Source organism: Macrobrachium nipponense, chromosome 26 (genome assembly GCF_015104395.2).
Source record: "Macrobrachium nipponense isolate FS-2020 chromosome 26, ASM1510439v2, whole genome shotgun sequence".
Classification (NCBI taxonomy): Eukaryota; Metazoa; Arthropoda; class Malacostraca; order Decapoda; family Palaemonidae; genus Macrobrachium; species Macrobrachium nipponense.
Window position 1 is genome coordinate 30934815 of NC_087215.1, and position 24115 is coordinate 30958929.

The 24115-nt window shown below is 38.7% G+C and overlaps 1 protein-coding gene across 1 annotated transcript in view; it reads right to left on the reverse strand.

Annotated features, from left to right (window-relative positions):
• Nucleotides 1-264: 264 nt before the first annotated feature.
• LOC135200144 (amidophosphoribosyltransferase-like) overlaps nucleotides 265-24115 on the reverse strand; it is a 28854-nt gene continuing 5003 nt past the window's right edge. Inside the window, exons 2-10 of the mRNA XM_064228487.1 lie at nucleotides 14900-15021; nucleotides 14626-14774; nucleotides 13513-13765; nucleotides 11469-11557; nucleotides 10262-10457; nucleotides 9757-9884; nucleotides 8874-9095; nucleotides 8379-8499; nucleotides 265-561 (exon numbers count right to left, since the gene is read on the reverse strand). Of these exons, the coding sequence (XP_064084557.1) occupies nucleotides 422-561; nucleotides 8379-8499; nucleotides 8874-9095; nucleotides 9757-9884; nucleotides 10262-10457; nucleotides 11469-11557; nucleotides 13513-13765; nucleotides 14626-14774; nucleotides 14900-15021 (1420 nt within the window). The 3' untranslated portion in view covers nucleotides 265-421. The remainder of the gene's footprint in view (nucleotides 562-8378; nucleotides 8500-8873; nucleotides 9096-9756; nucleotides 9885-10261; nucleotides 10458-11468; nucleotides 11558-13512; nucleotides 13766-14625; nucleotides 14775-14899; nucleotides 15022-24115) is intronic.

The following is a 24115-nucleotide window of genomic DNA, read 5'->3' on the forward strand; positions in this document are numbered from 1 at the left end:
CCTCTTCCCAATTTGTACTTTTAATACAATTCTAGCATCAAAAATCTCTTACTCTATGTATATTTTTGTAATCCTGAGCTCCTCTTGGGACACTTCCAGTTGCATTTGGTACACCTTAGCCATGACAACTTTGCTGATTGTTTCACTTTTCATCTTTTCAATTCACCATAAGCTTTGTTTTACTTTTGTTTTTCCTTCCCTTCCCTCCATTCCACTCCTTCCTTACCTCTTCAAGATTTTTACCACTGAACATTAAAGATACACTTGATTAAACAATTTTATTGCCAACATACATAATTAACTGAAGCTGTCATGGTCAATTGGTAAAAACTGCATCTGATAATACATAATAACAATATATACATTCTATAGACTTCAAATTACTGTAATATTAAAATTAGCACATATCGGTTAAATAAATTTACCACTCCAGATGGACAGGATATTTTCCATCCAGACAAGCTGTACAGTGGCCCACAGGTGCCCCATTTTTTAAAGATGCACCTTCCTTCACAGCCTTGATTAAGCCTTCAATGCTGAGGTAAGCTAGACTGTCTGCACCTAAAGGAAAAAAAATTATTTTTAGAAGACATGAACTACATTTTTTTATTTGTAACCCTTACAAATTGGGCTAAAATATTCTTGTTTATATGCGTAACAAACCTGGGGCGTAAATAAGGATAAATCATCTGGCACCAGCTAGAAACAGGTAAAGACAATAAAATTGTAATACAAGGAATCTGTGGCATTGTGGTTCAGCTGCTGGTATGTGTAAAACATTAGTTGTCGACCTGTCTTGAACCCCTGGACATCGCCAGTTTCTTCTTTGCCCCTCCCAAAGCTGGTGTTTCTTGTTTGCCCATGTTTTGCTTGGTTTATTTTTATATTTTGCAATTGGGTGTGGGTGTGGGTGTGCATGTCTTGGTTTTTGTGATGCAAACCCATCTAAGCCTTCTCCAGAACCTCGGATTAAATACCATGGAGTAACCACCTATCCTTGTTTTCATTTCCTTGCTTCCTTTGAGACCGATCCTCATTCTACTGGTAGTAAGTGCAGAGTGAATGCCTGTAACATTACTAATCCTTGCTCCAAGTGTTGTTCTGGGTCTTCTGAGCATGGAGGATCTTTGCCGAGAAGAAGAATAGGGGGTTGGGGGAAGTCAGTGATGCCATCTTGGGAAGGGTTCTCCCCTCCTTCAATGGATGCTTCACAAGATTCCCCCCCCCCCCACTCTGCTCTCTGCTCTGCCTCTTCCATGAATAATAATTCTCCCTTTGCTTCTTCATTCAAAGTTTTTACCCCTTCTCATTCTTCCATGGCCTCACCCTTGGAAGTTTTGGGAGAGGGGTCAAGCATTATTGCACCTCATGCTGCCCCCATTCCCTTGGGAGGAAAGGTATCCCCCCTGAGAGGGTGGAGGCAGCGCCATCTTGTTCTACTCTCTCAGAATTGGATGCACAGATGATGTAAGGCGTTTGGGCTCGTTAGGCCCATCAAGGGTACCAATCTTAGATGGACTCTATCCCACTTTATGTCCTCTTGCATCCCAGTGTCAGCTGCCATGACAATTACCAGTCCTCCAGCCCTCCACAGTGGTCTCCTGGGTCGAGTGTTATTCCTGATGCCGTCTTGTCTCTCATCGGACCTTCTGATTTTTTACCTTGGGTCGACCCTGTTAAGACATCTTGCTCTCTCATCTCAGCCGCCATGACAGTGACTGCTCAGTGATCATCGATAGGCTTTGACATGACCTCTCCTGCTCATGCTCTTTTCTGCAGACACACTAGCTCAGGCTGTGTTAAACAAAGTTGACATAGTCTTCCGGGAGAGGTATGGTTGTTTTTCCAAGATGAAACAACGTAGGCATCCTGCCTCATCTTCTGCTTTATCCTTGTCATCATCGTCATTTTCTTTGTCCTCTGTTTGGTGCTCAACCTTCAAGAGTTGGAGGATTAAGGACTTCGTTGCTTCTAAGCAACACATCAGTAGCAAGTCCATCCTCTCTAGAGGAATGATAACAAAAGATTAGGAAGCTACCTTAGTTTGTTATTCAAACAGATATAGATCTTTAACTTCCTCCCATACAATGAATCTTTACATTGTATTGTAGCATTGTAGCCCAGTGATCTGACTGTTTGATACACATATACCCCACAAGTCAGAGGCTTGTCCACTTCCTTTGCATCCACCCATCCAGAAGTGAGACCAGGTGTACTGAACCTCAAGTCAGTTCAAGACTTTTTCCTCCCAACAAAAGTGAGTAGTATCCATATGGTAAACCCAGGTTTGTTCTGCATAGAAAAAATGACAAATTTATAACTAAATTGTTAATTTGTATTTTTCATAGCTAACAAACTTGCAGTCTTCCATAGACTGCCCACCTCTAGCCACCCCTTTTTGCCTTTGTTCATGGGCTGCAATAAACAGATACATCACAGGATTCAAAGCAGGTCGACAACATCACATATACCAATAGCTGAACCCTGGTACCATGGATTCCTTGCATTACAATTTTAATTGTTCTTACCAGTTTCCAGCTGGCACCAGAAGATTTATCCTTATGGTAAGACTGCAGGTTGGTAGCTATGAATACAAATTAATTCTACAAATAAAAAAAAAAAAACTACATCAATGGAAACAGGAAGATGCAAATGCACATGGTATAAGAAAAAAATTATAAAAAAAATTTTTCCAAAGGAAGTTGAAAGTAAATACTTCCAACCCTGTGCTGGGCCTCCTTTTCAGGACTTAAAAATATGCAAATTTTAGTGAGTAATACATGTTCTTTCTAAAAGTAAAAATATGCAAATTTTAGCAAGTAATATATGTTATTTCTAATAATTTTTTACCATTTCATTTTGAAAGCTACAATTACTGCTCACATACTATCACAACAGATAAGAACTAAAATCGGTAACAATCCCAGAGTACATTTATGGTAAAATATTTATGAGATTTACTGGGAAGGGGAGATGTAGTACCTTTTATTGAATTATGAAAGTTTTTTTCTAATATTTTTTTGTACTTTTCAAAATTACAATTACAGCTGACACTATCATGACAGATAAGAACTAAAGCCAGCAGCAACAAGGAATATCTCCCATGAAATCTCAAATGCCCATTCAAGTGATAGGAACATTTTTGCAGAAGATTTATTGAAATATGCCTCATTAAGGGTTAAGGCCAAAAATGTAAATTGTGTAGGAAGTTAGAAAGTTAGTTGACAAGGTACCTGTAGGAACAAGTTACGGTACCTTTGTAACAGGCAAGATCATGAATTTATGAAGTAATGTTGCTACACATACACACACATACCTTGATACTATTTGTTCCTATGGGGATACAAACACTATGCCTGGACCACTTATGTTCTAGGGGATGCCCATTCTCACCCGACTGAAACCAAACAACACTGTGAAGGTTATGTTCTCACCCAAAACCAAACATCATTGTGAATGTTATGGTCAACCTTGTCATTTTTTGTCTACCGAGGTGGTAGATTTACGCTCAGCATTTGTTCCTACCAGGGAAAGTGTTCTTGTGATTTTCCCTTCCCTTGAATGTGCTGTGTCTTTCACAATAGAAAAATTATGGGAATAGGAAGAAGCCTAAGATGGCTGCTTCATCTTGCCAAGACCCCAAACCGAATCCTTCCAGAACTTGATCTTCCCCTCCATCCATCCCCCTTCCCCTCCCCCTCACTGGTGCTTTTTTTGAGAGGCTTCAGCTGGAGTGTTTAAAACCAACTACATCTTCACCAGACGAGGAAGAGGTAAAACTAGAATTCCTAAGGTGACTGAGGATGGTCTGACCTTCGTTAAGCATTCAAGGCTTACCTTCCCTTTCAACATTTTACAGTCCTTGGCTGAGTAGAGGGGTGAGCATCAGCACATTCTCCCCATCCCCCACCTCTGTGGAGGTCCTCACCTCCCCCCATCCTGCCTCTGCCCCATTGCCAACCCCAAACACCTTTCGTTTGAGCAAGGAGGTAACTGCCAAGAAACATCACCAATCTCTTTCACCACCATTAACCTCATCAGACCATCAAAGATCTAAGATCATGACAAGCAAGCATTTTCATAAGATAACCCCCCCTTATACCGCTCTCATCTCAGGAGGCAGAGCAAATCTAGCTGGACCCACCCCAGTGACCTACCCACCCTAGAGGAGTTGCTTACCTTCACCCCTCTGGAGCAGGGCTTCTTCAGGCACAGTGGGTATTCCTGCTCCTCTCTCCTCTCAGGGCTGGCATTCCTTTAAGGCAAGCACCACTTGAGTTCACAGAATCTGTTCTCGCTCTACCACCACTCCCAGTCAACCAGGGGCAGAGGGAGTCCCATTACTCTCATGTGAGCATCCATAAGCAAGCCCCCTTTAGGTGGGGGTAGCGCCAGCAGTGTAACCATCAGGATCCCAGTCGGTACAGAGTCCGCCTTTTATGCTCCCTCCACCCAGTGCTCAAAAACAGGAATGGGAACAGAGATCATCAATCCCTCCTCAAGTAGGGGAATCCCTCTCCCACATGGCATGGCTGAGCTACAGCCACGAGGCCCTACCCCTTCAGAAACTTTACTGTAAGACGTAGAGCAATGGTTCTAAGAGGTCATTTCACTCTTTCTTGAGCTTAATAATCTAGGGGAGGTGGCCTCTGCTTCAGATCTCTGGATTGACTAGTTCCCTTGCAGCCAGCAGGTTGGGAAATGTACTTCCCCCTCCATTGCCCAGGCTAGAAAAGTACTACATCCCAAAGAATGCTGAGGACTTTCTCCTCTAACTGTCAACTTAATGTCCCATTGTAGAAATCATGGCAACAAGAGCTTAACTTCAGCTTCTTGGAGTCATACAGCTTAGAAGCCATTTCAATTTAGAGCTACATGTCACATCTTGGATGGATACGAGTTAGGGCCCCTGTAGGCTTGTTCCACATAGGATTCATGTTATGAATAATAATGATAATGACAGATGGAATTTGCACCCATACTCTTGGGGTCTTGAGGTAAGATAAAGAAGCTTATGGTGTCAGACAGGAAGGCAAGGAAAGCCCTGACCTTCCTAGCACAGTAGATTACCAACCTTTGGGCCAAAACTATCCTCCAAAAGAGGGACCAGTTCCTCTCCCTTATGTGTGGGCAAGTGACTCGTGAGAATTGACTCTCCCTCAGAAATAGCTGAATCCTAGACTCCCACTTCTACTTCCCCAACGAATGGTGGAAGCAGCCGTGGCTATTAAGAGTGAAGACTCACATGACAGCCTAATTTCTTGAGCAGCGACCTTCAAGTCCAGCCAAGGAAATAGGCTGTCAACTTAAAAAATGTTACTTTGACCAAGGCTACCATGCTGTCTGCACAGCAGGAAACCCTGCCGATGAAGTAGAGACAAGACACCACTTCATCTACCACTACAAAGGTTGCAGTGCAGGCACCTCTCAGCCCTTTTACCCTTCCTTCCTGAGTCAGCCTAAAAGAGGTAAGTGCAGGAAAAGAGGGGGTTCCCAATGAGACTGACCCCTCCCTCTGTCGTCATGGTGAGGAGTCTGCCTCTCAAATCATTCAACAGTGCAGTACCAAGATACAGCAAACCAGTGGTTAGCAGTGGTCCAGACACTTGCAAGGACCAGTGGCCCCCTCTCTACCCCGAACCAATCCCATTCCCAATATACCTTGCCAATTCGACCAAGTGTAAAGTTCTGTGGACAGGGGTTGAGACTATGATGCAGAAGGGAATGATCAAGATATGTTGTTCAGACCAGGTCTTCTGACTTCTACAGCTGCCTCTTCTTAGTGAAGAAAGCTTTGGGAGGATGGAGGCCTGCATAGAGCTCTTGGCACCAAATACTTGTAGCTACATCAGACACCCTCTATGATCACAATCAATCTCTAGGATGCTTACTTTCATATCCATATTCACTGCAACTCAAGGAAGTTCCTTCATTTCATTTGCCAAGGATGAGTCTTTCAGTTCAAGGCCCTCTGCTTCGGCCTGACAATAGCCATGCAGGTGTTCACCATCTTTTGCATTATATGGATGACTGGCTCATCCTTGCTTCCTCACATAGGAAGTTTCTACAAGACAAACAGTCTGATGTCCTTTTGCCAGTCTGGAGAGTGTTATAAACTGGCAGAAATCTGACTTGGTTCCAAAGCAGAGGATCAAGTGTCTTGGAATAATCCTGGACACCAATGCAGTGAAGGCCTTCCCAACAGCCCCATGAAAAGACAACCTCAAGGAAGTTGCCAGGCACTTTTCAAAGGTAGAGGAACAACCAGTTTGACAGAGGCAGGTAATATTGCCCCACCTTAGTCGAGAAAAACTTGTCCCAAATGTTAAGCCACCTCATCATTTGGTTCCCCTCAACAACAAAGTTTGGAATGACTATAATCTCCTTCAAGGAGTCTCACTGAGAGCTTCTCCCCTTGAGTTACTTCTATTCTCAGATGAGTCCTGCAAAGGTTGGGGAGCTCAACTGGAAGGAGAATTCATTTCAGGGACTTGTTCCCCAAACATGAATAGAGTACACAGTGTGCTAGAGAAGACAGCATCTTCTTGGCTGACACTTTAGGCATCGGTGATAGTCATTAGCAACACCACTGTAGTAGCCTACACAAAAAAGGAGAGAGAGGCTCCCACGCATTGCACCTGATAAAAAAATGAGCACTGATGTACAGGATCGAGCTGCGAGTCAAGTACATCCCAGGCAACACTATCATTCATTTATTTATATTTATCATTAATTTATATATTTAATTTTCATTAGGACACTGAATAATCCAGATGGGTTCCAGTGTAGTAACAGAAAGACTGTTCGACCTGTGGGGACAGCCAATGTTCTATCTGTTAACCACCAAACTGAATAGCAAGCCTCCCATCTTCTGCTCAAAGGTTCCAGACCCATGGGCAGAAATGCAAGATGCATTCCAACACCCATGGGACAAAATTGGTATTCAACAGTTTTCATGACCCCAAAGCCTTTGCATGACAATAGTAGCCAGCCCCTTTGGCCACACACTAAGTGGTACACAGACCCAATGCTCCTGACACATCCCAAGAGTCCCACCCCATTGGCCTATTCTATCAAACCATACATTCAAAGGTACCATTGAGTGGTGCAGTCGCTACATCACGGGTGGAGGTTATTTAGCATCTTACAAGAAAGAGAAGCTTCTCTCAGAAAACAGCAAGGAAGATGTCTGGCACCCTCTGCACAACCTCAGCAAATGTCTACCAGGGGAAGTGGGCCACCTTCTGCAACAGGTGTTGTAGCAGGAATTACTCTTCAGTCAGTACTACTTCTCTTCAACATGTAATGGACTTCTTGATCTTTGTGTGTGTAGAGACAAGGGCATGCCTGTTTTGGCTGTTAAGGAGCTTCAAATAGTCATGCCCTCCTAGAGAGATCAGGTCCTCTTAGTGGGACCTGACAATGGTACTTTGAGGCCTCTGACAGCTCCCTGCACATCCATCTCAGCCACTCTGAGGGGTGGTGGCCCCTCTTGTTCTCCTTCATCAGGGAATGTGTGTCTTAGACAAAATCCCTCCGTTCAAGCCCCAAGGTTCAAGAGTTTTTAGATTCCCTCCTTACGAGGCTTCATTGGCAGAAAGCCATACGAGATGTCACTGTGTCTGACTTGTGCCGTGAAATGTTACTTGAGAAGGAAGAACCTAGAACCAGAAAGCAAGTGCTTTTTTGTGAGTACAGGCCATTGCAAGGAGATATACAAGAATACCATCTCCTGGTTACAGGAGGTTATCTCTAGTTTACGAGTCCCCAAGTAATGCAGAGGACCCTTTGACCCATCCACGAGCTCATAAGGTTAGGGACACAAGGCCCTCTCTCACCTTTCAGAACTTCTCGGTCAAGTGCCTTCAGACTACCTTAACCTTACTCTACTTTAGGGATCTTGCTGCATTACTTGTTTTCTCAGTAAGTATATGGCCATCTACCAGCATTACTTTTGTTTTCTCAGTAAGTACTACATGGCCATCCAAGTACATGCACAGTAGGATGCCTCCATATATGGAAAGCAAGATCTGTATCCCCATAGGAACAAAGGGTTACATACTGTAGAATACATAATTCTGAACTGGCAATATATAGCTTGGGAAACACTTTGATGTGTTCACAGTTGCAAGACATGCAAGAGAATGAGTTGGGTAGTTCCTTCTAACCAGTGTTTTGCATGTGCACAAATTCAGACACATGGCTTTTGTACACCCTTGAAGGCCTCAGTAGACTGGGCATATTCAGGATCAATGAGGCAATGATTCAGGCTTTTATGACCAATTTGCTTGCTGTGAACATTGGATTTTTTTTAATCCACCTTGACCTTATCACAGTACATACCTACATACATACTACACATTAAATCATCACCTTACCAATAAAACCTGCAAGTTCATCAAGGGGTTTCTTGTTAGCAATGAGCTCTCCACGAGTTGGTATGTTAATACCCATGTAACATGGGTAATGTATTGGTGGTGAAGCTATTCGGATGTGAACCTGAAAGAGAGAATATATATTTTTTCTAGACTGCATATCACTAATCAATAAGTAAATACATGCTATAAATATTTTGAGTTTTGCGCACTGATTAAAATATTATTCAGTCCCATGATAATGCACTCCACTGGTTTACATTCAGACTTTTTGGGGCAATAAATAATTCCTTCATCTGTTATTGTCTATGATGAATGACTCAAAGTATTTTATTTCACAATAATTACTGCTTACCTAAATTTTCCTCAGATGTAAATATCAATTGCACATCCAATTTTTCTCTTGATTTTTTCATATGTTCAACTGTTTTAGCTAAAAATTCTTCATCACAAACAGAATTGTTTTATAACCCATTCACTAGTGTTAACAAAAATTACCTCTCTTGCTCCAGCTTGTCTTAAAAGACGAATAATAGGGCCAACTGTAGTTCCTCTGACAATAGAGTCATCTACCAGCACCACACTTCTACCAGCAAGGTTTTCTGTCAACGCACCAAATTTTTTTGCCACAGCAAGCTGTCGAGACCGTGGATCTGGCTGAATAAAACTCCTGCCCACATAACGATTCTTACACAAAACTTCAACATAGGGGAGACCAGACTGTAAAAAAGAAAATCTTAAAGCATTTTATATATATAAATATATATATATATGTTATTGTTCAAACTGTGCTGACATTTCTAAGTTTGCCATGAATTGGCTGAGCAGACCCCACAGAATAGAATAAGCAACCCATATTTTAGAAGAAGCCAGAAGAGAAAAGAGGATAAAGGTAACATTTTTTTTTATAGATCATAGGATATACAGGTAGCCCCACTTATTGGCAGCATCAGTTAATGGCGTTCCAGTTTTACGGTGCTGGGCTAACAACATCGTTAACCAGATTTTCAGCGTCAGTAAGTAGTATATTGATGTAGGTAAGCCGTGTATCGGCACCGATAAGCAGTTTATTGGCACTTATGACGTTGTAAACGCCATTTATTACCATAATATTGGTGATTTTCAGTTAGCAGTGCTCAGCCAGGAACAGAACTCTGTTGTTAACCAGGGGCTGCCTGTATCAACAAGTAAACAGGACTTGGGGAAAATATTGCAAAAGTGTTTATTTATTAAGCTACAAAGGCATTAACAAATCACTATTTCTTATACTATAATTACAGCATTCAGAGAAATAAAATATAAAATAAACCATAAGAATGATACAAGATAAGAAGACAATATTTATTGAAGAGTAAAAGATACAATGGAGCCTAAAACATACTTGCAAGGCAAATCCAACTGCCGCAGGTGTAGCAGATTCTGGAACTGTAGAAATTATGTCCGCATCTACTGGTGCTTCAATAGCTAGCTGACGTCCACACCGTTTTCTGACACTGTATACTTGCTGTCCTGAGTATGTCAACATATTGTTCAATAAAAACAATGATTTGTGGTAAAGGGGACTGAAAAAACCAATAATTTTGGTTTCTGAAAGAAGGATGGTTTCTACAGTCTACCCATTCTGCAATAATCTTTATTTTTTATCACTGGATTGTGAGGGGTAAAGTGAATTCCCTCATCTACATTTGAAGGGAATGAAATATCAAGACTACACAACTTCATTGTTTTCCATGTAAACTGTATTCTTAAAACCACTAAAGTTGTAGATATACTCTAGCTTCATATGTGAACATCAGATTCTGAAAATATGGTAGCATCTGTGCTATAACATAATTTTAAACTACACACACTGACAACTGTAACAACAACAAAGTTGTCACCCTTACCTTCATAGACAGAATCTGCTCTTGCAAAATAAACATACTCAAATATGCAGAAGGCAGGGGGTGGGGACTCTCCTATCTTTGGACTGTCTAGGGCTTCTAATCCAATGGTTTCACTTGTCTGTTTTGTAGGACGCGGGACAATGTCAAGAGAGCGCACACCATACTGCCCCAGTTCAACTATTTCACCTGGATAAACCTGAAATACAGAAACACTTATTAAAAGACTTTATCTGGTTTTACTAAACAAAAAATTTTAAAAAGTAATGTGTGTTTTTCCTAGAAAACAAATTTGTGCTTTCATATGTGCAGTATTCAGTACAAGGCATGCTGCAGCTGTCACTACTTAACTAGAAAAACAAAAGCCCTCAGTGCACCTCATCAGTACACTGTAGGCATTACTTGTGGTTCTTTACAGTGTGCCTTCGGCCCCTAACTGCAACCCCTTTTGTTTCTTTTACTATAGTATCTCCTTTCATATTCTCTTTTTTCCATCTTGCTTTCCACCCTCTCCTAACAATTGATTCATGGTGCAACTGCAAGGTTTTACTCCTGTTACAGTTACACCTTTCAAACCTTGTACTCCTTGGCCTTTGGCCTAAATTCTAAATTCAGTTCAATTCGAAAGCCTATCACTTAGGCCAATACTGATATTCAAAAGAACATGCAAGACACTAATACTACTGTATTTAGTACCTATGTGACTGCGGGACTCCAAAACAAATACATATAGCCAGTACAAATCTACTACCATTTACTCTTCCAGGCATAGAGCAAAGCAAGATAATCTGGTGCCTAGATGGAATCTGAATTTAATCCTCTTGTACCCAAGCTTCAGTGGCTAAACTTAAAATGGGTGTTCAGTACCTTACTATTTTATTTTTAATTTTCTCAATATCAATGTCCTTACCTCTTAATCTACTGTCTTAATTTTTCTCATACTACACTCTCTGGAAATTTATAGAGTATACTTGATACAGAATAAGTTTACTCTCTTCTAATGACACAATTTGTACACTTCATCTGAAAGTTCCATAAAATTAATTTAACTCTTTTGCACTATTCTTAATGTCACGGTGTATGTTCAAGTTCCCTTTTTGGAGATCAGCACAATGCAATCCCCAATCAATAATTAGAAATGCAAACTTATTATCATATGTTTGTAGTATCAACGAAATACCATCCCATGAACTGAAAACCTACTGCTTACCTCTCTCATGAGTGTGGCTCCTATTGACTGAAAAGCACAGGATTCTGAACTGATAACCCACCCTAGAGGTTTGGGAGAATTTGTGCCATCTGAAAGGTAAAATATGAGAATCAGCGTTCATTATGTTATCCACCACCATCATTTTGTTTTAGTGTCAGATTTTGCCTTTTACAGGGTTAGATATAACACAAAATTTCCACTGTCTTATGTCTTGGACCCTTCCTACTACCTTGATTCTCATCATCTAAATTTTCCTGCGATGTTTACATATGTTCTACAAATTTACACCAATATGAAAATGTTTGTGGACGTCAAGATTTGGCATTTTTAAGAAAACTATGTATTACAAAAAATATTTCTACTACTGGGCAGCGAAATTGTTGTCTTCCTAATTATTTCTAGTAAGTCTGGATGACAGCTGTTTTCTTAGTAGCAAAAAATCACCACCTAGTAAGAGCCCTGGTTTCAATGAATCTTGCAACAAACCACAGCAGCCTGTTGTAAGTAGCATGTACTGTTCTTTCCTCCATTCTTACAAGACTGGATGTCAACTGCTACAGCTGATGTTGTGTCGAGTAATGATTAATAACTAAAATTCATGGCCATGCAATTACAGTGGTCTCCACCCAGATTCACGTGATTGAGTACCATATCCCCCCCCCCCCCCCCCCCCCCCCCCCCCCCCCCCCCCCCCCCCCCCCCCGGCTGCAAAAAGTCTTGTGAATATTAGTGTTTAGCAAGTGGATGTTCATTCAATGTATAGTGTTTAATGAGTGTTTATTGTATAGTGAGTACTTAATGAATGTTTAGTGTACAGCGAGTGCATAGTGGATGACTAATGATTGTTCAGTGTTTAATCAATGTTTGGGATCGAGTTTTAGTGAATGTTTACGAAGTGTTTGGGTACAGTGAATATTTAGTGAGTGTTTATTGTATTATGATTGTTTAGTGTAAAGTGAGTGCCTAGTGGCTGCTGAGTATTAAGTGAATGAATTTATTGTTATTGAGTGTGTGTTTAGCAAGTGTGAATGTACATTAAGTGTGTTTAGTGAGTGTATAGTAAGTGTTTAGCGAGTGTAAGTGTATCGCAAATGTTATTGTTTAGTTATTATACATTAATGTTTTGTTAAGTGTTTCGTGACTGTATGCAAATAAGGTCATGTAATTTACAGGAAACATTTATGGTAGATACTGCTTAGATCCAAGAGTAGATCCTTAGGGCTTGACCACAACAGGCCAACCTGTTTTTGTAAGGTAATTTTTCTCTGTGAAGTTGGGCCCAGAAAATTATAATAATAATAATATGTATCATAAACAGTAATAAAAACAAGTGAAAATATTAATAATAAAAATAATTAGATAATAAAAAAAGATAATAATAATAGTAAAAATAATGACAGTAATAAAATGCTGCACTATGGCTGGACGATCTTTCAATATGGCCGCAAGAGGTCACACTCTTGGAGGGTGATCACCACTCCAGTAATTGAGGTTCTATGCTTTTTTCCCTTCATTTCTTCATTTTTGTTTACTTGACCAATGCAACATTTGCCAATAATAATAAACCAGTTTCATTGCCTAATAAACATGGGATTAAATGATGAGACGGAATGATTTGGTCTTAACATAGCACTCCAGAGCCTTAATCTGGTATTCCAATCCAAAATAATGCAATATAGTACACTTTTCTTTCAGCGACGATTTGTATAATTAAAGAAAAAAGCCTCTAGCTACATACAACAACCATTTGCCTCACATATATCATCTGGGATAATTGAGTAATCCCCAGCCACAAGGTCTCTTCTCCAAAAAAGTTACATTCTCATCTCTCCCAAAATCTAATTGGCTATATCTGTCGCAAGTCACAAAGCCCACATTTGTTCATATTTTAAAAACCGATATGGCTTTCATTGTACTGTAATTATGTTGTCTGGCAACCAAAAAAATTTTAAATTACTTTCTTGGTAGAAGCACTGTTATTGTTGTATATTAACTAAATCTTTTAAATATAAAATGATACTGCAATGCACATTTTGCCACCTACCATTGCTTTCGCCAACCGGCATAAGCCTCCCGATGCAGAGCGGTCGATTTCCAAATGGATCCCGTACGCCGTAAATTTTGTCCTCGTGAAGCAAAGCCAAGGAATAGGCAGTCGGCGTGGCCTCCATCAGATGTCTGATTCTTGCTCCCCAATCGGGGCCATCTTTCTCCCCTCTCGGTGGTGTCAGGGAAAGCATCTGAGTTATCAGCTCCGAATCGGAACAAGTGGACAATCCTATTCCACGATCCAAAACCTCATTGATGAAAAATAAAAATGCTTCTATTAAAAAATAATTAATACATGCCATCCATATCGAATCCATTTATATAATTTCCCAGAAATCATTTTCTTCGAACAAGCAGAGTGCATATATCTTGATTGCAATTATCACATGATAAAATCACGTAATCACTCCTTATGGCTGACATGTGGCGTGGACGACAATTTCCCAGTTCAGTTTAGGGCTTCTTTTTCTCGGTAAAACATAGCCGATGAAGTCAAACATTCAACATTTGCAAAGGTAGAATTATGATAAAGTGCAGTAACCTCCCTGGTAATTTGTGGTTTATATGCAACCACAAATTACCAGGGAGTGTTACTGCACTTTATCTTATTTCTATCCTTGTAAATGTTAAATGTTTTGACTTCATCGGCCATGTTTTTCTGAGAAAAAGAAGCCATACTCTGAACTAGGGAAATTGTTGTCCACGCCACAGGGCAGCCCTATGGAGTTATTACGTGGGTTCATGTGGCTGGTTATTGCATAGAAGAAGTATAATTGGGTAATAATGCTCCCCTTTACACATTACTTGACCATTATTTTATTGCGTAACCGAAGAACAAACAATTCACCCTTTGTACAGTAAGTAAAAATTCATGCTAAAGCTTATATGTGTTCTCTCTTATGATTAGAAATCTGCGATTTAAGCTAGTTTACCAACACCAAGGTAGACACGCGCAGTTCGACAAGGGCCCCACATGTAGCAGACTTGGTCAATAATGCCACTTTTAAAGAAAACATTGCATTTATATTTCCCTACAAAATCATTCCATACCTCTTAAGCAAACCACTTTTACAAAGAATAGAAGAGTCTTCTACCTTGAAGTACTTACTGTTTTCCTAAGGGCAACGGCATTAATTAACTCTCCATTATGAGCTGTGGCAAGAGGCCCATGCCTCGTATGCACCATGAAAGGCTGAGTATTGGCGGGGTCTCGACCCCCTGCTGTGGAATACCTGGAGTGTCCAATACCCAAAGTACCTGGAAAATTGAATAGAAAACTAAAAGATGATGGGTGCTCAAGTAACCCAGACTTATAATATACCGCACCGAAATTATGTAAGTAGCTACGTCACAGTACACAACTAAAAAGCTCAGTTCCATACCTCGGAGTTTGTTTATCTTGTCATCGGTAAAAATCGAAGCTACCAAACCATCTCCTTTATGATAACTAAAATTCTTAGCCCCTCTGCCTTCACTCGTCACTATACCAGCACTTTCTTGTCCTCTGCAATAATACACTGATTTAAAATACTGCATGTAGAATCAGGGATCATAAAACATCAAGGCAATGCCTAATAGGCATCCTATTCATTAGGAATTTGGTCTGTGAAAGGAAATGGCAAATATTATTATGCAGTGCCACTGTTCATTTAACTTTGAATATCTTATAGTATAAGCAAAATTCCAAGGAAGACTAGTTGAAAGACGGGATAATGATTAGGAAAACACTTTTATTGTTATTTGTGGAGGCTCCAGTGCAAAGCACAGCGAGTGGCTTGATTAAAATTCCACAGATCAACTTGGTCGGTGTGTTCTTGAGTTCTGGGTATCCTCCAATTCTGCCCAGCTAATTGAGGAACTCGGCATAATTCTGGTAACAGCAGACCTCACAGGCATTGCGCAGATGTTCAAGCTAGTGTCAAGTCTAAGGTCAGCGAGTTTCTTGCGACCACTGCGCCATTCAGATAAGACATATCTGTCTCTCAGTATATTCCTAATGCCACCATTAGAAAAACATCTAGCTGAAATCGAGAGCCAAATGGGGGTCCCATTATTGAAACTTGTCAGAGACTTCATATTTCCGATTCTATATCAGTTCCAGATATAAAGTAGTAGTTAAATGAAATGCTAATGACTATTTTAGTGAGGTATATCGATAGAAAGGTCATCAAATTCATGAATCTATTCTTACAAAATCTGCATATCGCTCTAGGGATGTTAAGAACACTTGAAATCCAGATGAAATGATAACCTTGATTTCTGGGGTGGAAAAGATCGTGAGATTTTCTTCAATTTGTTTCTTTAAAAAAGGGTTCTAACATGTTGTCCTCCACGATTAGACGCTATAGAGTTTTAGGTCGACGTAATATCTTTCCTGATTTTCGCAAGCTTATAATACAGTGTCCAAAGAGTGGCACATCTGCAAACTGCAGTACTTTCAGGATAATTTCTTTTCTAACTCTGCTCTCTAAAGTTGCAGACAAACTTATTGTTAAACCACTATTATAAGTATGTGGAATCTAAAGAATTGTTACGCGATAGTCGACATGCACATAGGAAGCGGTTAGATACCTGCTACTCTTTCAGATTTGACAAGCCATTTGCAAGAGAACCCTGATAAGAGTAATTCAAATAGATTTTATGGCTGCTTTCGATTTAGTAAATCACAAGGCAATTATTTGTAATCTCCAGAAACTTGGACTGTTTACTTCACGATTTCTTTTCAGGTAGGCAGCAGTGAGTCGCTGTTGGTGGTATCTTGAGCAAACTGTGACGTATTGTGTCTGGAGTTCCATAGGGTAGTGTTCTTGGTACACAATTATTTTTGGATATAAGTGATATGGTTGTTGTCCTGGAAAACAAGATTGTTCAGTATGCCGGTGGAGAATGAGGCTGAACTCCAGTAAAAAGAAAACACTATTGATTAGATTGCGTTTACTATAGTAGATTCACATCACCCATGCATCTGATGTCTAGGGCCATCCCTTACAGCGCTTCTGATTGGCTGTTGATAAGCCAGTCACAGGTCTCTCAAGAAAGTTCCTATGTTCCATCTCTCCTGAGGGATACCACGTCTTTCAAAAGTATCCTTCAGGAAAGGTGGAACATACATCCTCCCTATGTGAACTCTCTTGAGACAGAGTTTCCAGCCTATGTGACTGGCTTATCAACAGCCAATCAGGAGCGTCGTAAGGGACTGGCCTAGACATCAGATGCACGGTTGATGTGAATCTAATATAGATTTTCCACTCCATCCTCCCCTTCAGGTGGGTGGGATTTGGCTGAATAAGTCTGAAGCTTTAACTGTTCTTGGTGTCACTTTTGACTCTTACCTTACTTTTGAGAAGCTATCTAATGAAAGTTTCAGCAAAAATTTAGGTGTTGTACCGTAAGGCCTCTTATATTCACAACAATAAAATAAACCCGTTTAAGGTCATTTGTCCTGCATTTACTAGAATACTGTTCTCCGGTGTGGATGTCTGCTTCTGCCAGACATTTATCTCTTTCAAATAAGATTGGTTCATGACACAAGGTTTCTGTTGAGCGCCTCAGTGGCGTGGTTGGTATGGCGTTGGCGTGCCACCTCGGTGGCCGCCAGTTCGATTCTTAAGCATTCCATTGAGGAGTGAGAGATGTATATTTCTGGTGATAGAAGTTCACTCTCGACGTGGTTCGGAAGCCACGTCAAGCCGTTGGTCCCGTTGCTGAATAACCACTGGTTCCATGCAACGTAAAAACACCATACAAACAAACAAACTGTAGTTTCTGTTTCCTTATATTAGCAGTTATGACTTAGACCAGCGATGGATGGTCTCATGTTTGTCAGTTTTCCATAAGTTGTATTTCAACAGAGATCTTTTACATCTACAATTGGTCCCTGATCACCTTCGCTGTACAGATGCACCAATAATCCAATATGCAGTCAATGATGTCGAACGTCTCAGTTCCAGAGGTCCTTTATTCCTCACACTGTTGGACTGTGGAACAGTCTTTGCCTTTTGTTACTTCTCTCTAATGAACTCCGTAGCAGGCCTGTACCGAGGGGGTGTTCGCCCAAAATTTCTGGAAGTCCATATTTTCTGTGACTATCATTTTCATTGACCTGTACTTACAAAGTAATAAATAGCAATTTTTTGGGGCAAGTTTTTAAAACAAATTTTGTTATTAAACATTAACATCATTCTTTAGTAGCAGGAAATACAAGAGTGATAATAGGAATATGATATAGGCCACCATATTTGTAAGTGATTTTAAGTAAAGTTCTGTTAACCAAAGTCAGTACTTTGAACAACATCTAATCGAGTAGAAGGGCATAGACCGCATACCCAACTTTTCTTCTAAATACAGCTAAAATAACCTTTTTTAAGTATTTCGTCTTGTATATACCTATATATGCAATAACATTTATAGAACAAAAAGTCCAGTTTTCGGAAAAACGACCCCCTCCCCTCGACACAAAATCTCTGGGAACGGGCCTGCTTTGAATTGAAAGCTTGCATTTCAAGTCAGTGACACCTGTGAGCGTGTTCCATATGAATATGGTCATCTTCTGAGTAATAATAATAATAATAATAATAATAATAATAATAATAATAATAATAATAATAATAATAATAATAATAAGCTGCTGTTTGGTCATGCAGAATAACTGCGTATGTGAATGTTGTATACATATATATGAGAGAGAGAAAGAGAGAGACCACACGAAGTTCCCCAAATAAGGTGATATTGAATAAGAATTTGAAATCCGGGAAGTTAGAGAGTACAGATGTGATTTTCAGCTAATTTGTAAGGTAGTGTTTTGCTGTGAACAACCTTGCCAATAGCATCAATGTTTGTCGAGTAGTACCACCTGAATGTACGAAAATATAGAGAGATTGTTTATATATATATATATCTATATATAATAATATATATATATATATATATATATAAGCTGTCCTATTCTCCAACGCCACAATTAAGTTATAAGTCTAATTCAAGTACATTTTGCTTTACATTGAATATAAGCTGGATTATTACCCAGAGCTCCAAATACCAAATGTTTTCGTTTCGAAGAAAACTGGCAGGCTTTTAGCTACATTCCATTCCAATCACCTATCGAATCTTGTGGAGTCCCCTCCATTTTGTGAGGTTGTGGATTAGGCCTACGGCCTGACCGACCTTTATCGGCAGAAATTGATAAACAGGACACGAAAGGGACGAGTCACCTTCGTCCGTTCCTATAAGCAGAGTCCAAAGTCCCAACTGATGGTATCAGAAAAAGTCTTGGCCAAGAAGTTGTCATTCTTCTACAGGATTCAAACTAAATGGATGGTACACGACGTATTAAGACTATAAAAGTAGTTTCCCTCAATAAACATTAAGAAACACTGTAAACAATCGTGATGGCTCTCTCTCTCGATATATATATCATATATATATATAGATATATATAATATCTATATATATATATACATATTCATATACATATATCTGGATCTAAACTGAGATTGTTTACTTCCTTGAGAAAATCCCTGTGCCAGTTCTCTCTTAACCTTTAAATCCTCAGCCGTCTCCCAGCGAGGCAACATTTGGGACAGTACCTAATGAAACGACCGTATAAATCCTAATCTGTGAAGTCGATCCCTATTCTATTTGGTTATTACTTTTGAGACTATTTATTGTTACATTTGTTATTTCTTATACCCTTAAATTTTTCATGTTATATTACATATTTTATTTGATCTTTTTCATTAAAAGTAATAAAAATCGGTAATTGCCATTCAATGTACGTCTTATGACATTTTCTTATAATCTTGCCAGTTGATTACTTCTATTCTTTATTAATATTATTTGGATTTTCCGTCTGCCATATTATCCATTTCCTAAACAAGTTGGTAATATTTTGCATTTCATTGCTCTTCATTTTAGGTTACCCCTCATTTTCATTCATCAAGTTATGATTTACTTAAATTCAATTTCCTTATTCACTCACGGTCTGGACCGTGTTATAACTCAAAAATCTAATGCGTCTAGCAATTTTTACTTTTTATAAGGTTGTTGCACATAAACTCATCATTGGGAGAGAAAAAAAAATTTATTTACAATAATCATCACAGGAATTGTAATAATATGATTCTATACAAAATGTACATTACGAAGAATCTTCGTCGTCAGATGATCTTAGTTTAATGACAGCTATCCTTTGCAGCATCGCCTGTTTGCAAATTTCCGGAATGCTAAACTGCATTTGCCCATTTCACAGCGTGCTTTCTGTAGGAATGAATGAATTACCCTACTGACTATTGTTCTCGGTAACCTAAAGCAAGAAGTCATTCTTTTTGGCGCCAGAGTTCTTAGCTATAGACCAGGCGGTGGTGCTTATCCAAAGGGTAGCTTAAGAGATACTTCCTTTAAACCTTATGGTTTAATGGCCTTGGCCCACCTGCATATCGCCTGTCAAAGGTAACAGGAAAAGTGGCAGAATCTTTCGAAGCAGTTGTCATGTTTATAAATGCGGTTTCTCACTTTATTTACAAATAAAATTATAATCACAATATGTGAATGCTGAAGTTCAGCAAAACATGCTGAACACTTTAAACTACAGATTTATTGATTCATGTGTTATAAAGTAAGGTATTCAAAACTGGTTAATGTGGTAACAGGGTTCCTACCCAAAGACGAAAACAATCTCTCAGTTTAGATCTGTCAAACTATAAACACGCCGCAATACGTACCGGATTAAAACAAAAGCAAAACATCCCCAATGGGCGTGTATTCAATAATAATAATAATAATAGACTTTATTTCCAATATTTACATTGGCTATTCTTTATCTTACAAAGGATAAAATATATTTCAATGAATGAGTTACATTTCATACTACTCACAGTTTACTATATACAAAAAACCTGATTGAATATCTCAAAAATACAAAATAAAACGTAACCCTGCAATACATAATCTAATAGTATGTATAATTTTACTTACATGTGTAAACAGGAATTACTTACATGTGTAAACAGGAATCATTATGATTTAGAAAGTTGCCCTTCTACTGTTACAATTCAACACGCCCACAAAGGGAATTACATACCGGGTTAAAACTCTTGGGTGTCACTATCTAGGCAAAATGAATGTGCCTTGTTTTTCCAGTGACTTTTTCTACCTGGATTCCTACCAGCTCAGAGAATGACATGACACATATCGTTGAAACAGCGGAAGTGAGAAGGGACGTAGTTACTGAAAGAATGAAGCGAGTGTACGAGGGCTAATACTTATAACACGTTACTAACGAATGTGACAAACAGTATACCCTCAAGAAAACACTAAGACAAACTCGAGCAGTTAAGCAAAGTCTCCTCCACAGATAATGCTGCTGCTGCTGCTGCCCATTCGTTCCCCAGAGGATATATCGCTCAGCCTCTGTTCAATGGTGGATTCTTAGGACCCGCATCACTGCCCGCTAACATTAATTAAAGAGACTTTTACCAAATGCGTCATTTGTGGGAATTCAAAACAATACATAAATGTTTTTTTTCTGAAAAAAAAAAATTCCTTATGGCAGCCATGTTACTTCAGGATGATGTGCTTACCCTAACTTTCGACTTGGCAAGATACAATTTTAAATAAACAATATATGAACAGAGAACATATAATAAACTGGACTGATTAATTTATTGAATCCTTATTGTCATCGCTAAGAATGAAAATTACAGTATATATCTCTTATGCCTCAGTAGGTTGACCCGGTATATATTCCTTTTGTTGACTGCTACACAGGGCTTAAAATAACTAAACAAGTTTTCCAACCCATTTCAGAAACTTGCCTATGGTGTGCCTGACCAGAATGTAAAAGCATTAAATGTTCAAGCTATTCTCGAATTTTCATAAATATTTAAACATGAACAGTCATAGATTTTAGTTGCTCATGAGAAAAGTCATACTTCGACCTCTTGTGACCATCGGTATTGACTAATCTGATTGTGCTTGTATCCGGTGAATAGACCAATCTTTAAGCCTTATTTTGAAAGGTGAACGGGCTCTGTAGTCCATTTCATTGCAGATTTATTGTAATTTATGTAACCAATATTGTTAAAAAAGTTATTTTGATTTCATCAAATTCAACGAAAACCTGAATACCACGATAACTGCCGGGTTTCTGGAGTCTCGCTAAAAAGGTGTCCCAGTGGACCCTCTGACTAAATCAAGTTGGTAATTTTCTGGCCCTTTCATACATGCACACACCTCTTGGCTCCAGGGCTACTATATCCGTTGCCAGATTGTCCTTAAAAAATAATAAAGAAAAAAAAAAGAAAACACCTCCAGTTCACGCAAGGAACCCTATAGATGCGTCTCCGAGAAACTCAGGGAGAATTCCTTATTAGTAAGTTTTTCAAAGTATTTGAAAATTGGAAAACAACGTCAATACAAAAAGCGTCTTTAAAAAAAACTTGGCACCCTCCGTAGGAGATAACTATATGGTAAAATAAGTACATTTCGATTGTTAAAAGCCACTCCGGTAGTTACTGAATAAAAAAGCTCTGTGCTTTTTGCATTACAAATTAAATAAATATTTAGGGCATTTTCATTTTTCTGATTTGCCAAAAATATTTCCAAACTCTTCCTGACGAAACTCAGGACTGCAGATACGTAAAACTAATAAGAGTACGGAAGGAAATGTAACATTCTTAAATTGTTTATATAATTTAAATTAATGGTTTATTTATAAACATGGCAATTTTCATTTACACAATAAATTCTTACAGTAATATTTGTTATATATGTACATAATAATTCGAGTTTAACTCGAGTTTAAAGTTTCATAAATCCATCTGTTACAATTGATTTTAGTTTGTCTCCATAAATGTCTTTTTTTACTAGACTACTATGGATTTCACAGACAGTGCAAGCACGTTTTTCGACAATATCGCTGTAACGAACTCTCGTAACAGTACGAGACTTTGCTATAGTGTTTTACACCCAATGCCATGATTTATAAGAGTATCATGAATCACTAATTGAAAAGAATAGACACTCGTCCCTGTAACAAAAGGCAAAAAACTTGATTAGCCAGAAATGGATACGAACACAACATAAAAAAAAAACAAAGTAGGTAACAGTCGCTTTACCATCAACCATCATCTGTCTATCGTTCTACTACACCACCATACATTCAGATATCTCTCACTCTAACAACCATTTACAGTATCACTACCAGAGAGAGAGAGAGAGAGAGAGAGAAGAGAGAGAGAGAGAGAGAGAGATATTTGCGGATCAGTGCATAGATAAATCAGTCAACTGGCAGGTAACAACCGAGTGGATCATTAGATATATACAACAATGCAAAATATTAGACAAATAGAAAAAAATCATACAGAACAAGTATAAACCCTAAGCAACTTAGAGAGAGAGAGAGAGAGAGAGAGAGAGAGAGAGAGAGAGAGAGAGAGAGAGAGAGAGAGAGAGAGAGAGGGTAGACGGAGCTTTTTTTATACTGTTGTGTTCGTATCCATTTCTGGCTAATCAAGTTTTTGCCTCTTGGTACAGGGACAAGTGTCTTTATTCTTTTCAATTAGTGATTCATGATACTCATAAATTACGGCACTGGGTGTAATACACTATAGCAAATCTCGTACTGATACGAGCGTTCGTTACAGATATTGTTAAAAAACGTGCGAGAAACCCATAGTAGATTGCTATGATTACAATAACAGTGAATCAATGAATTAAAATTAGCGGATTTTCCTATAAACAGTATTTAATGCCAGTGAAAGTACGGTGAACGTTTACATATAAAAATGAGAGGCAACCATCATGTTCTTCTCTACAAGTAAAATTAAGAGAAGGTACCAAATCGTTCAGCTTGAAGAGAAATTTATTCACATTTTCAGAGACTATAATATATATATATATATATATCTATATATATATATATATATGTATTATATATATATATACATAATTTACTATCACATACCACACAAAAATCAATACATAAATTACTTAAAACAGGCGAGAGGGGTCTCCCATTGCCATATCAAATTTTGGTGTACAAAATTTTCATCAAAGGTAAAAACCGAATCACAAATCTATAGTTTAAGCAGTTCTAAAATGTTGTTAGTGGCCAATGGTAAATTACAATTATCTAAAAGATCTGATAAATATCAAGCAATTAATTTATAATTAATTCACTTATAATTAATTTTTGCAAATAGAGATATACACCAAAGCTAATAATTTTAGAACTTAAATAGTTGTGCTATTTAGTTTTTCTGTCAAAAGCACATTTAGTTTGATATTAGCTCTGGCTGGAAGTGAGCACAATAACAATTACTACCTGGTACATTGGTTTAAAGCGAGCACAATAAGAATTACTACCTGGTACATAATACAATGATGAGGCTCACATGCAATGCAATTGAAGGCAATGTGCTTATATAAAACATTCAGGTTCTGCCGGATATCGAACCGGGAAAACAGAGAGAGAGAGAGAGAGAGAGAGAGAGAGAGAGAGAGAGAGAGAGAGAGAGATCCACTTTCCAAGTGGAGTCCATGTATGAAAGATAAAATTAATGAAACTACAGCACAACGGAAGTGCGTGTGAAACGCAAAGA